The sequence below is a fragment of the Oryctolagus cuniculus genome, chromosome 10, assembly GCF_051225735.1.
Source record: "Oryctolagus cuniculus isolate XC-2025 breed Fujian yellow rabbit chromosome 10, ASM5122573v1, whole genome shotgun sequence".
NCBI classification, from domain to species: Eukaryota; Metazoa; Chordata; class Mammalia; order Lagomorpha; family Leporidae; genus Oryctolagus; species Oryctolagus cuniculus.
In genome coordinates, this window is record NC_142876.1 from 19,568,795 (window position 1) to 19,582,614 (window position 13,820).

The 13,820-nt window shown below is 53.0% G+C and overlaps 1 protein-coding gene across 6 annotated transcripts in view; it reads right to left on the reverse strand.

Moving 5' to 3' along the window:
* Window positions 1-1,641: 1,641 nt before the first annotated feature.
* LOC100354357 (O-acyltransferase like protein) overlaps window positions 1,642-13,820 on the reverse strand; it is a 57,466-nt gene continuing 45,287 nt past the window's right edge. For 5 of the 6 annotated variants that reach the window (XM_051851882.3, XM_089305054.1, XM_089305056.1 and 2 more), the window contains 7 exons: window positions 13,393-13,558; window positions 12,745-12,824; window positions 10,602-10,715; window positions 8,346-8,478; window positions 4,905-5,091; window positions 2,795-2,937; window positions 1,642-2,553 (listed from right to left, as the gene is read on the reverse strand). In XM_051851882.3, coding sequence (XP_051707842.3) covers window positions 2,452-2,553; window positions 2,795-2,937; window positions 4,905-5,091; window positions 8,346-8,478; window positions 10,602-10,715; window positions 12,745-12,824; window positions 13,393-13,558 — 925 coding nt within the window. In that variant the 3' untranslated portion in view covers window positions 1,642-2,451. Of the gene's footprint in view, window positions 2,646-2,794; window positions 2,938-4,904; window positions 5,092-8,345; window positions 8,479-10,601; window positions 10,716-12,744; window positions 12,825-13,392; window positions 13,559-13,820 lie in introns of all 6 variants that reach the window. The other variant, XM_089305052.1, reaches the window with a different exon arrangement.

Sequence of the window (13,820 nt, forward strand, 5' to 3'; positions counted from 1 at the left end):
CCCATCTCCCTTAGGTACTAAGGGGCGGTGTACACAGACGTGGCACATTCCATGCTAATGTGTACATTGCAGCCCCCTTATCGTTACTTGATACTTCAGTTACTGAGTAAGCCGAGAGCTGTATTAGAAGCAAGGTCAGATGGCTGTCATTGTGGAAGGGTGGTCCATGTGGAGTCTACTTCTCAGAAGGAAGCCAAGCCTGAGAACTTGGGTACCCAGCTTCTAACCATCTGGCCTTGCAAGTGTCTCTGTGTCTCTAGACTTCATTACTGACAACTGAGGGCACTGGGGTAAAAGCCAGCACCAAGGTCCCTTCTTTCTCTGTTGGGAGTTTTTCTGGGGGACTGTCTTCATTTCCTAGGGCTGCTTTAATAAAGCACCACAAAGTGGGTAGTTTCAAACCACAGAAGTGGAGCAGGCATGTGGCCCAGCAGTTAAGGTACCAGTTAAGATGTGCACATACCAATTCGGAGCATCTGGGATTGACCCCTCTCAGGCTCCTGTCTCCGTCTTCCTTGCTAACGCAGACCCTGAGAGGCTGCGCTGATAGCTCAGCTGGTTGGGTTCCTGCCACCCACGTGAGAAACCTGCATTGTATTCTTGACTGCCCAGACCTGGACATTATGGTCATTTGGGGTATTAGCCATTGGAAGAGATCTCTCCCCCCTTCTATCTCTGTGTCTCTCTGCCTTGCAAATAAATAAATAAAATTTTTAAAAATATCACGAGAACATCAGCGACATGCGGTCTCCCAATTCCGGAGGCCAGAAGTCGGAAATGAAGGTGCTGGCAGGGCTGCCTTCTCTCTGGCTCTAGGGAAGGCGCCTTCCTCACCTCTTGCAGCCTCCAGTGCAGTCCTCAGGGTTCCCTGCTGGTAGGTGGCCATCTTCTCCTGGTGTATTGTCATGTTGTCTTCCCCATGGATTTTAATCTCTTTGTCCAAAGTCCCTCTTTTTATAAGGACACCATTGTGGTCAATTAAGCTGTCCTGCCCTGGTGACCTCATGTAAATTTAATTTATATATCAAGACTGTATAGACTCCATCTCCAAATAAGGCTACAGCTGGAGGGCCTCAGAGTCAGGTCTTCAACCTGTTCAGGGAGCCATGTTGTAGAAAAGATAATGTTGGAAAGACATGTGGTAGCAAACTCATGAACTGTGTGTGTGCGTGGATCATGCTGCCCTGAGGTCTCGGAAGAAAGCTACAAGTCTACAAATAGTATCAGAATAACCCACAAATAATTAACGTTAGGAACATGTGATCTTACTGAGAAAAGCAGATAATAGGGGCCAGCACTATGGTATAGTGAGTAACCTGTGTTACTCACACGGCAGTGGTGTTCCATGTGGACCCCGGTACAAGACCTGGTTGTCCCACATCTGATCCAGCTCCCCGCTAATGCACCTGGGAAAGCAGTAGAGGATGACCCAAGTCCATGGGGCCCTGCACCCACGTGGGAGTCCTGAAAGAAGCTCCTGGCTGCTGGCTTCAGATTGGCTGTTACAACCATCTGGGGAGTGAACCAGCAGATGGAAGGTATTCATTCTCTCTCTCTCTCTCTCTCTCTCTCTCTCTCTCTCTCTCTCGTGTGTGTGTGTGTGTAACTCTGCTTTTCAAATAAATAAATCTTTTAAAAGAGAAAAGAGAAGCAGGCAGTATAACCCAAGTGAGTTTCATAATCAAAACGACATCAGATTTGCTACATTTGATCATTCGCTGTTATTAAGAAGTACACTGAGGCACAGTGGAATTTGAAGGAGTTTATTTGAACAATCAGTGATTCATGAATCAGGTGTGTGGGAATCAGAAGTGACTCAGGTTCTGCACTGAGGCAATGCGAGGGGAGGCTTTGACAGGACAGACAGAAAGGAAACAAAGCAGTTAGAAAGAAAACAAAGATTAGTGATGGCTACATGGTTGATTTGACTTATCTTGTTGGAAAGTCCCTAGTTATGTAATTATAAATGTGTTGGCTGCTTTTGATTGGTTGCACTTAAGTTCCGTTTTTTCTTGAATAAAGGCATTTTCAAGAAATAGCTCACCTTAAGTTATGCTTCTATCTGCAAATCAAGCAAGGTAGAGATCACTTGTGAGGTCTGTCTGGTTTTGTCTGCTTGGGCATTCTTCCGGCCGGATCCCCAGTTTAATTTATCACTATGATGATCATTGATAGAGAAAATCAAAATACAAGCCACGACGGGAAAAAAAAAAAAACACAACAACAACTAGATCTTTTTGCTAAAAGGCACAACGGGAGTGCTTGTGCTACTGAAAGATATTGTGATGGAATCTTTTCATGGGACACCTGGAGAACTTGCATGCATTAAATCAGACCTGTGACTCAGCGACACAAACAAAGCTACCTCTGCCTGTGCGCAACCCCAGGAGCGACGGGGCAGCCAGTCTTTCAGGTTTTAACAGGACGCTGGTGGCCCCGCAGGTGCCGACTTCACAGATGGCGCATCAGTTGCTGAAATGGCTTCTCAATGAACAGCGTCAGGGCCAGCCCAGCGAGGAAAGTCAGCACACAATGTCCACAGAAGAGGTAGAACTGGAGGGAAAGAGCAGCACAGTGGACGGTCTTACTCTGCGATTCCTGTGCCATCCTGAACTCAGCGTGCACTACCATCGCGTGTGCAGTGTCTATAGAACAAATAGTAATAAAGACACCTTCCTCCGACCCAGATTAAACAGAGAATGAGAAGTCTCTTTAAAATAAAAACCAAAACAGCCTTCCAGCACGGCAAACAGAGCAGTGTCTTGTTCCAGAAGAGACTCGGGCGTGAACTCACCATGTTGGTGTCGGTGTAGTGAATGAGTGTTTCCTGCAGGCCGTTGTAGAGGAGGATCAGAATCGGATGCACCAAGTAGCAGGCGTAACTGATGCTGGCCAGGAAGCTCCAGACATCACAAGAAAGCACCCGGGTCACCGGACCTGGAGGGAGAGGACGGGGATTCACAGAGCCGCAGCCCTCTCTGGACTGACCAAGAACCAAGAACCAAGAACCAAGAACCAGGTCTTCAGCACCCCTTTGTGTTCTGCACCTGTCTGTGAATTTTTCCTAAGATCTTTGCGTGTTGTAACTTTAAAGAGAATTATGAAACTACTCTCTCCATTGCAGGAGCATGATAATGAGAGGGAAGGGCTAATATTGGGTTAACAGTCAGGTCTACTTCCTTGGCATGGCAAACTGAACCAAAGACGGCCTTGGGTGTAATCAGACCAGCATGGGCTACGTGGGTACAGCCAAAGATGGCTGAAAAGATTGCTTGAACTGCCCAGATCCTTTCTTGTCCTCAGAGTCTCAGTTAAACACTTCTTCAGATTTCCTTATGTGTTCTCAGAGGTCATCAGGCAGAGGACATACTTGCTAAAGTGCATCGAAACGATCACCTCCCACGTTCACTTAGAAACCCATCTTGGCATCCTATTGATAGAGATGGTTGTACCTGCGATCGTGGGTTAGCTGATGACAACATCTCTGAAGGATGAGTGGCTCAGGAAAAAAACAAAAAGCAATGATCGAGGAGCGATAGATAAGCTTACCCTGATTTGAACTTTACACAGTGTACACATGGATGAAACAGCACATTTATAGGTGCTGAGTTGGAGGAGGGACTTGTTCATCAGCTAAATGAAGAGACATCGCCCTGACTCGGGTGAATGACAGCATTTGCTAGTTCCCGGCAGTGAGAATTCGGCCCAGTTGCATCTTCCAGCTGAGCCTGAGCTATCCTTCTCTCCTCACTATTGACACGGGTCAGGTACTCCTGCTGCTGGCAGGACTTCCCACTCAGACAGAACCTGGGATGCTTGCCTGTGTCGGGGCAGGGGCATTGATAATTGTCTGTGTTCTGAGGCTCTGTCCATAGCGCAAGGACATTGTCACAGGTGTAGGGGGGCGTTAGGGTTGTGGTCCTGGGATCAGAAGTTTCCCATAAATGCAGATTGATCAGGCAGAGAGAATGCAGCCTGTTTCCTCTTCAACACCACTTTCTCCAGCAAGGGAAAGCCGTTAAAATTGTTAAAGAACAAGTCACTCGTTACACTAAAGAGCTCCTAAAACTCAAGGTGAATTTTAATCAACATCCAAGAGGGGAGTAGTGCTCAGAAATGAGCCTCTGCTTTGGACTTGGACGTGGTCCTGGGTCACCTGCCAGCTGTGGGACCTTCTGGGAGTCGCGGCACCGGCAGGCACTACTCAGCCACCTTGGCCGAGGCCAACTGATTTGGGTTCATGGACTACGTCTGAACCCATCCGCATTACCTCCCCAGAGTATGGCCTTGTCAGGACCTGCCTGGCGCTGGCTCACAGCTGCAGGGCCTCTGGTTGTTCCCTCCAGCCTTGGCTCTGCCATTTGCTGACACACCCCTCGTGCGCAGTTACGCCAACAGAGAAGGAGAGGGAAACGCCACAGGACTTGCATGCACACTTGTTCCCTGGAGAGGGTTCCTTTCTTTCCATGAAAGTCCTTTATTCGTAGTCGCCCAGTTCTCAGAAGGGATGCTGGCGAGTACCTACTCTAATGAATACCCTCAGATAAGAAATCCAAGGCCCACGGTGGATGTGATGAGAGGTCTTGGCTGCCACTGGCATTTCTTTCTCTCTGCAACCCTGCCTCGTTGTCTCCTAGCTTCTAAACTAGCCTCACTGGAGAGAAGACAACCGCATTTGTACGTACGCCAGTGTAACAATGTAAAACAGCACGTGGGGTGTTTTCTCCCAGGATTTAAGCAAAATGATGTTTTTGAGGAAATAGCAGGCATTCCTCAACCACCCCAGCAAACAGAGGCCCACCTGGGTACACTCTGTGGTATCAGCGTGTGGCCTTTACAGGACTAGTATGTGAGCCCCGTAGTGAATGCACCCAAGAGCAGAGCCCTGCTCAAGCCCCTCCTACCTCCATAGCCTTCCTGGCAGGCAAAAATGACCCAGGCCACGGCCGCTGCCCACAGGGTCCGGTGGAGGGCCTGGTAGAGGGCAGTGGCCAGCGCAGGGGCAGCAGGGGTGTCATCCACTGCGTACGCCAGAGCGACCACGGCAAGCAGGGTGAGCAGGGAGCACGTCCACCCCAGCAGGGCCTGCGCCTGCAGGGGGAGAGAGCGGTTCGCAGCCACTTAGCCACCACGTACTTACCTGCTTGTGCGCAGTCTCCTTCCGCAGTATTAGTGCTGTCACTCAGGGCTCGGTTATAAACCCCAGTCACTGCACAGAGAGGACTAAAACAAAGGCTCCGCTTAGCAGTTACCAAGGGCTGGGGCAAAGGGGAAGGGGGGGGGGGTGTCACCATGGAAGGAGTTTGATCCTGTCGTCATGGTTACACCCGTCTGCACACATGACAGAACCTCTCAGACCACACACACGCACACACCAGTGAGTGCACGTACAGATGGAGCTGCCTAAGGTCTGACTGTGCCACAGTCGGCGCCCTGCTGTGCTAATGTGCTGTGGTTAGGCTGTGGGTTCCCAGGGCGGGGCGGCTGAGTGAGGGGCATACGAGACTGCTCTGTGCTGTTCTTGCAACTGCCTGTAAGTCTGTGATCATTTCAAAATGAGAACGAAAATACATTTTTTTTTTTTTGACAGGCAGAGTGGACAGTGAGAGAGAGAGACAGAGAGAAAGGTCTTCCTTTTGCCATTGGTTCACCCTCCAATGGCCGCCGTGGCTGGCGCGCTGCGGCCGGCGCACCGCGCTGATCCGATGGCAGGAGCCAGGAGCCAGGTGCTTTTCCTGGTCTCCCATGGGGTGCAGGGCCCAAGCACCTGGGCCATCCTCCACTGCACTCCCTGGCCACAGCAGAGGGCTGGCCTGGAAGAAGGGCAACCGGGACAGAATCCGGCGCCCCGACCGGGACTAGAACCCGGTGTGCCGGCGCCACTAGGCGGAGGATTAGCCTAGTGAGCCGCGGCGCCGGCCCGAAAATACATTTTTAAAGCTTTAAAATAAATAAGTGAGGTAGTGCTCTGTACCCACTTACACGGCCCCTAACCTCCCACTTCATCCCTTAACCCTTATGTTCGCTCCTACCCTGAATGTGGGTGCCAACAGCACAGCCCTCTTCCTGGGCAACACCAGAGGAGCCAGGCACACGCAACGGTGAGAGGCACAGCAGAATGGAGATGCTTTCAGCTCCGAAAAGAGCTCCATGAGTTAAATCTGAATCCTTGGCACCGTTTAAGACCTTAGATCTTGCACCACCTTACTCAGAAGACCCGTCTTTGTCTTCCAAGGCACTCTCTTCTGCGTATTGTTTTTCTTGGCAGCTGCGGTGATGTCTACACTTACTGAACCAGCTGTGCCATCACCTTGTCTCAGAGGCCTGCTTGGGTCTTAGGGCCCTGCCCTAGTTTCTGGCTGGGGGTGGCGGGGAAAAGGGGCTACCTCTGGCCTCTCCACTTGTTTAGCCTAGGACCCCCTTCAACCTTTGCCAATTCTTCAACCTGCACAGGCCTGCAGTCTCTCCCAGTGCACCCTGGGTACTGTGTTCCTTTTCCGTCCTAGTCTGCCTCTCCTAACTTGAATGTACTCTTTCTTATCTTATTCCTAGCCTGTGGCACATGACCAGCTTCCTCTAGCTTGGATTCTGCGTCCTTGTGTATTTAGCTTCTACAGGATTTAGTTTGACCTACCCAACCTTCCGTAGTCCACTGGGCTCGTGGTCCTGACCCTGCCCTTGAAGTGGTTCTCAAATGCTCCCTCTTCATCTTAGCTCCGCCCCTTTACTCACACCCGTTGTCTCCCTGGGACCTCACACAACCGGGACGGTACCGGACCATCTACTTCCCAGCACTCTTACAGGCCACACCCAAACAGTGCAATTGCCAGGGAAATAGAGCTCCAACCTATCGGAAAAGTCACATAGCCCCTGCAGATCTGCTTCCTCCAGTTAAGTCCTATATTCTGTTCCGCTCCTAACACAAGCTTTTCCAAAGATGAGGGACTCTTCTCCAAGGCACCTGCAAAGCCTGGGCAAACAAGGGCAGGGCCTAGCAGGGGCAGGGGTTTCTGTCCTACTAGTGCAAGGGGACTCTTGGCCCTTCTCCCATTGAGAAGTAAATTATCTGTCATTCATTTGTTCATTGACTGAGTGTCTGCAGTGGGTCAGGATCTCAGATGCCGAGGATGCAGATTTTAGTGAGACATAGTGTGCCTTTCAGGGGCTCGCAGTCTACAGGGCAGATCAATGCACTAGCATGTGACTAGGGTGCAGAGTGTGCAGTGCACAGAGGAACGCCAGGAGCGACACAGCTCACCACCCTGCAGCAATGAGGAAGACCTGGGGGTCTAAAGAGGAGGTAAAGTCAGGTGAAAGGAAAGATGCATTGAAAAGTGGAGAGGCACGTTCCAGGCAGGGAAGGAAGCATGAGAAACCACACAGGTGCCAGGAATAGCATGGGGAGGGGTCACTACAAGCAGCTCATTATCACTGCCATGCCAAGTGCCAGGCAGAGAGTGGCAAGACAGACGATGCTGGGGAAGCAGGCAGAGCTGGGTCCCGGAGACCCTGAGGGCCCAGCTGAGCAGATCAGCCTTTCTCCTGGGGCCAGAGGAAGCCATTCAAAGGTTTTGCACAGTTCAAGATCATGGCCAAGGTGGTATTTACAGTGCTCTGGGGATCCACAAGACTGGAGGCAAGAAACTGAGCAGAAATCCAGGCAAGAGATTAGAAGAACTTCACCAGCAGAGAGAGAGGGTAAGAGAGGACAGCAGGAACAGTAAGCGGCAGGACTCAGTGGACGACTGGGCAGCGAGATGGAGGCGTCCACGTGCACCCGGGATTCCTGCTTGAGTGGGGAGGTTGTATGGTGCGCCTCAGAGCCTCCAGACTGGCCACCGAGGAACCAGGGGAGGAAAGGAATGCCCAGGGCCCACCTGGAAGGCTAAATAGCATCTTCTCTGCTCTGCCTCACGAGGTGCCTCATGTCTTGATTCCCAGATGGAAATCTGACCAAGAACCCTCTATTGAAATCATGGAGCCTGTGCTGTTGGAAACCCAGCCCAACTCAATACCCTCTTCCGGAAGAGGGTGCTGGCATAGTAAGCTCACTGATTTCCGCATCGGTGGTTTCTTTGGATCCACACCAAGGCACTGGGGGGTGGGACCCCACTGGGCCCTGAGTCTCTACCTTCTTCTTGAAGCTAAGAAAGCAGAGAATGAGGCGCTGCAGAGACCAAGCCCTCCTCTCGTGTACCATGGACAGACTTCTTGGCACGTGCAACACAGTGCAGTACCCAGCAGTCTGACCCCTCCTGCTCGTGGCCTTGGAAGGGCCGGGCCAGATGGTCCCCACCTGGCCCAGGCAGACCCGCGCTCTTCCAGGGAAGCCTGGGAAACAGTACCTTGCTTCGGAGAATGTTCGCCTGGCGGTTCTGGTGCATGAAAATGCTCAGGAAGAGACCCAGGAGGAAGGGCCCCAGCCGGCAGTAGGGCTTGGTGTAGTACTGCAGGAAGTACAGCACAGCCACGTCTTCGCTGAAACACACAGGAGGTTATGCAGAAGGGACCAGGGACGGACACCCTCAGGCGTCCCCTGCAGCACTGGCCAACCCAAAGGTGGCTCCGGGGCACATGTGTCCGTTCCCTCTGTAACGATCCACAGACAGGGACCTCATGGCCACGGCTGGCTTGTTCACGTTCCAGGTGCCCCTGAGCCCCTCCAGATCTCAAAATATTGTGATGCCTGGCCAGCGCCACGGCTCAATAGGCTAATCCTCCACCTAGCGGCGCCGGCATACAGGGTTCTAGTCCTAGTCGGGGCGCCGGATTCTGTCCCGGTTGCCCCTCTTCCAGGCCAGCTCTCTGCTATGGCCAGGGAGGGTAGTGGAGGATAGCCCAAGTGCTTGGGCCCTGCACCCCATGGGAGACCAGGATAAGCACCTGGCTGCTGCCTTCAGATCAGCGCAGTGCGCCGGCCACAGCGTGCCGGCCATGGCGGCCATTGGAGGGTGAACCAACGGCAAAAGGAAGACCTTTCTCTCTGTCTCTCTCTCTCACTGTCCACTCTGCCTGTCAAAAAAAAAAAAAAATTATGATGCCTGTGTTACACGCTGGCTTCCAGTCAACAACAGACTGCATAGGAGGGAGCTTCAAAAAGTTCGTGTAAAATGCACGTTGTGGAAAAAAAAATCACTGCATGGATTTCACAATTTTTGCAAGAAAATAAGCTTCTCTTAATGTTCCCTCCAAGAACCCTCATATACATAAAATCGTGTTGCCTCTTCAGTTTGTAGGCATCTTATTTTTGCATAAATACACTGATGTTTCCACAGCAAAATCACCTGACGCTGCACTTCTCAAAACATAGCCCCTTGGTCAGCAACGCGTGCACAGCTGTGGCTGTTGCTGGTGGCTGATACAGCCAAGAGAACTCTCCAAGTGTGGTCCCCAAAGTGACCCCAAGGCTCCCAAGGCCAGAGACTGTCTTGAGAGAGAAATTCTGAGTGGGCCAGGCCCTTGCGAGGATGGGATTTTCAAATGCAGCTGCCAACATCACCTGAGAACCTATTTGGAACCGAAGTCCACGCCTCTGCCCGGCTCCCCTGCACAGGAACCTCTGGGTTTGTGTCCTAGCGACCCTCGTTTGTGTCCACGACCCAGCCGTGGGTGCCTAACGAGCCCTCCAGGTGCTCCTCCACAGGAGATGTCCAGCTTACACCCAGGCCCCGGAGTCAGAATCTCTGGGGGTAGGGCCCAGGGCTCAGGATTTGGAAAGCTCTCCTGGGCTTCCAAGTGCAGTGTGGATTGAGATCCCTGCTTTAAATGCATCCCTGTCCCCACCAAAGCTACAAGGCCTGTCATCTCGGAGGCCCCTAACTGTCTGCACAGGGGCTGTTGGCGTGGGGAGAGTTCTTGACTCTGCACATCAGGATGCGCCAGGGGTGCCCACAAAAGTCAGGTGCCAGGGCCCTGCCCTGAGCACTTCCCATTCACTTGGTCCTAGGCGGGACCTAAAGCATCGAGTGCTCCCAGGGGTCTCTGTTGTGCATCCTGGGGTTGAGAGCCACTGGGTCAGACAGGAGCACACCTCTGCACAGAGGCGGATGGCACACAGTGGGAAGGGCACGGTGCTTTCCTGAGCTCACCCATGCATTCATTTGCTTTCACATTCTACCCACTCTCAAATGGATACTGAGTACTAGGGGCCTGCTTTCCTTGTAAAGAAAGATCACCCACACATACCTTGACGTGAAGGCAGAACAGCACTGTGGGCGAGACCCTAGCTTCAAGTCCCACTTTGGCCACCTACTGCAGTGAGGCAACCTGGCTTCCTTACATTTCAGCCTCGCCAACAATAGCTCCTCCGAGCTGCAGAACACAGGACAGCCACGCGGGGGCGCCCCCTTCCTCTGAGAAGTGTTTCCACGGGCGGCATTTGAGTCCCCAGAGCACCCCCAATGCAAGTTGAAAGGTTCAGCAGTTTGGGAGCAAATAGGCAGTCTACTCTGCCATCCAGAACGACAGGGTCCAGCCCAGTGTTTGCACGAATCGAGGTGCACAGTGCAAGCAGCCTGGAGCTCAGTAAGCCTTCCTGGGAGGTCCTGGCCTGGGGTAGAGGGCAGGCAGAGGCAGGAGAAGGGGAGGAGGAACCACCGTACCTGGCTGCTGATGGAGACGCCACCGGGAGCTTATGAGCCAGTGTGAGCAGGGCACTGGCCGTGAAAGATGCCAAGAACAGCCCCGCGCCGAGGAGGCCAAGGACCAGTCTACTCCTGCAAACAAGAGGAGATGCAGCAGGAGGGCTTGCAGGCCTCTTCACCACCACATCTGTGGCCTGTGACAGCTGCCCCGCCTTCTGATGGCGGGGGAGGGAGGCGGCTGTCATGGAGTCAAGGGGATCTGTGCTGGGGTTGGGCTCCCTGACCGCTTACTAGCTGCGCGACCCAGACAGAGCTTAACTCCAGTCTCCTCCCGACCCAGGGATGGCAACAACATCCTTGCCTGCCACCCCCAAAGTGCACTGTGCAGCTCAGCATAAGACCCTCCTTGGGGAAGCCCTGGGTCACCACTTAGGACGTGGACATAGGTGCTGACTGATTTAGGGAGGGAGGGAGGTGAAGTGTCAGAGACAGGGTGGGACACAGGGCAGACTCGCATCCACTCCAGGCTCAGAGGACGGAGGGTGGGAGCAGAGGGCGAGCCCGGTGTTCGCCAGGCACACACTGGAGCTGGGCCTGAGTCAGCTGATGCAGCTCATTCACAGGGAAGGAGGAACAAGAGAAGAGCAGTGGAACAGGGAGGCAGGGGAAGTCAACACACAGACGATGGCCAAGGCTCAATTCTTCTGGAATGCTCTATGGTATGGAGCCTTGTGAAATGTACCTCAAAACTGTCCTGAGGAATCATGGAGAGAAGCATTTTCCCACTATCTCCTATCCCCCGTAGGTCATGGGAGGCCCTACACATATTTAATTCCACCACTCTTGGGGGTTGTGCATGGGTCCAGGAAGGTCCCCAAAATACTGAGAAGGTGCTAGGGCAGGAAGAGAGATTGGAGGACTCAGGCTCAGAGCCAGGCGCTGCTCAGCACAGTGAGGGTTGGGACTAAAGGGATCTGCAGTGGCGCAGAGAAAATGTCACCCGCAGGCTTCTCAGTTAAAAAAAAAAAAAATGCATAATGTATCACTGTGATTCAGAATCGCAAGACATTCACACCCTTTGACCCAGTAATTCTTCTCAAGGACACGCATACTAAAGAATGAGCAGAGATGAGTGGTTCCCATGACAACATTGACCGGAGCAATATTGATGAAAGCATAAAATTGGAAATAATCCAAGTCCTGAACAGGGGAAGAAGGTGTAAGTAAACTGTAGCTCATTCGGGGAATGCAGTGCTATCCCGACGTTATCATTATGTCTGCTTACTCTAGGGAGATGAGCATGTCACAGACCATTCAGAGAAAGGCCCTGAAGTGCAGCTACAGGCAGAATGCTTCCATGTTTAAAAAGCTGGGCAGGACAGATGTCGGAAGGACAGGCACTCCCACGTGAACAGGGCCCACCCTGCGGGGGGTGGGGGATGGGACTGGGGTGCCTGCCTTTCCCTCTCTTGGCCAGACCCTTTTCCAGTATGTCTTAAACGGAACATGTATTTTAACAAACAGGAATCCTAAATTCTTAAAAACATTCCTGCATAACCCACCACCTCTAAGTCTCCCCTGAATGACTGAGGCCTTAAAGCATCTCTAGAACTAACGAAGTGAGGGAGACAGATACGCAGTATGAGAAAGCAGACTCACGGGCGCAGTGCTCTTGGCGTGGCAGACAGCGCGGTCTTCCCGGAGAGCGATCCCGACACAGAACAAGCACCCCAGCTCCCTGCCAGCCCTCTGACCTGCTCATCCCACCCAGAAACAGGCCCCTGGAGACACAACTACGAGAACACGCGTGTTCTCCATGAAGGCACCCATTGCAGCGCCACCTGATCATGGAAAGCTGGATACGGTCGGAATGCCCACCCGTGAAAATGGCAGGTGTACAGGTCGTGGCCATGTGTGGAAATGTACGTAGGAACAGCAGGAAAACGCACACCAGCTATCACAAACACACCGACTGTAACTCTGCACAATCACCGACTTGCGCAGGCCAGGACTGGAAGAGAATGTGAAAGAAAGGAGACGGGAGAGAATCCAGAGTTTACTTTTCTTAAAAAAAACTCAATGGCTTCCACAGAGCTGGAGCCGTCCCTGAGAGGGCCCCGAAGGGCCTCCCAACGGGAAAGCTTGGGGCACCGAGACTCACTTTCCATGGAGGAAGACGATCAGCGGTGTCAGGAGATGGAACTGGAAGTCGTTGGCCAGGTACCACGTCCAGCCGTTGCACTGCAGAGGGAAGAGTGAAGGCCCCATCCTCAGCTTCCTGCACCCCGTCTGCTCCAGTCCTGCCTGCCTGACTGGAGGGGAGACTCCGGTAGGTGGGCAGGGGGATTCCCATGGGAGCTGAGAGACGACTCCCATCCCTCGTCTCGTCAGTGCACGTAATGGGCCTGGAGGGTGGCCATTATTGTTTTTGACATTTTAAAGATGGAGAGTCAGACTTTTGTTTAAAAAAAAAAAAAAAAGAAACAAAATGGTACTGGCCTACGTCCTGGGACACTTGTGGGCACCGTGCCCACCATGCCACAGGAACATGAGGGGCTGGTACTGTCCTGCTGTTGGGGGGCGGGGGGAATTGGGGTCAGCATTGCCGCCTTTCCCTTGCTCGTCCCCAGTCCCAGCTCTGAGTGAAGAGGAGTTTAGGACCAAGGCCTGGCTCCACCCACAACCCCCTTCCTGCCACATCACTGTTCCTCCAGAGAGTAAGCCAGGAGAGCGGGGGTCAGGCTCAGCTTGGCCTTGGAGAAGCCCTTTGCCCGCTCTGTCTTCCCCAAGCCAGCAGTGCAGGACTCACCGCGTTCCCAACCAACAGGAAGTTGTTCAGCAACAGCAGATTCGTCCACCACGCTTGCCGGCAGTTATCCCAGTGGAACTTGGGCACTTCCCAGACAGGTCCCCAGGGGACAAGAGCGAACAGTCCACCCAGCAGGCACACTGAGTACATGTGAAGAGGCTGCAGCCTAGCAGGAAAGAGCCGGAGAGCGAAGCCGACGTGCACCAGGGGCCACATGGGTGCACACGGGTGGGTGTGGGGCAGGCGGGGGTGGGATGCTCTGAAACGGACCAGCGTGCTGGCAGTAGCTCCCACCCCCTCCTCCAGCACGTGTGGTCAAGGTCATTCATGTGCGGGCTCAGGTGCTGCAGGTGAAGACATGTTACCTGTTGAGCAGGCCATGTACAGTCACGCTTCAGTAAGCAGCCAGATACACTCAGCAATGCCTC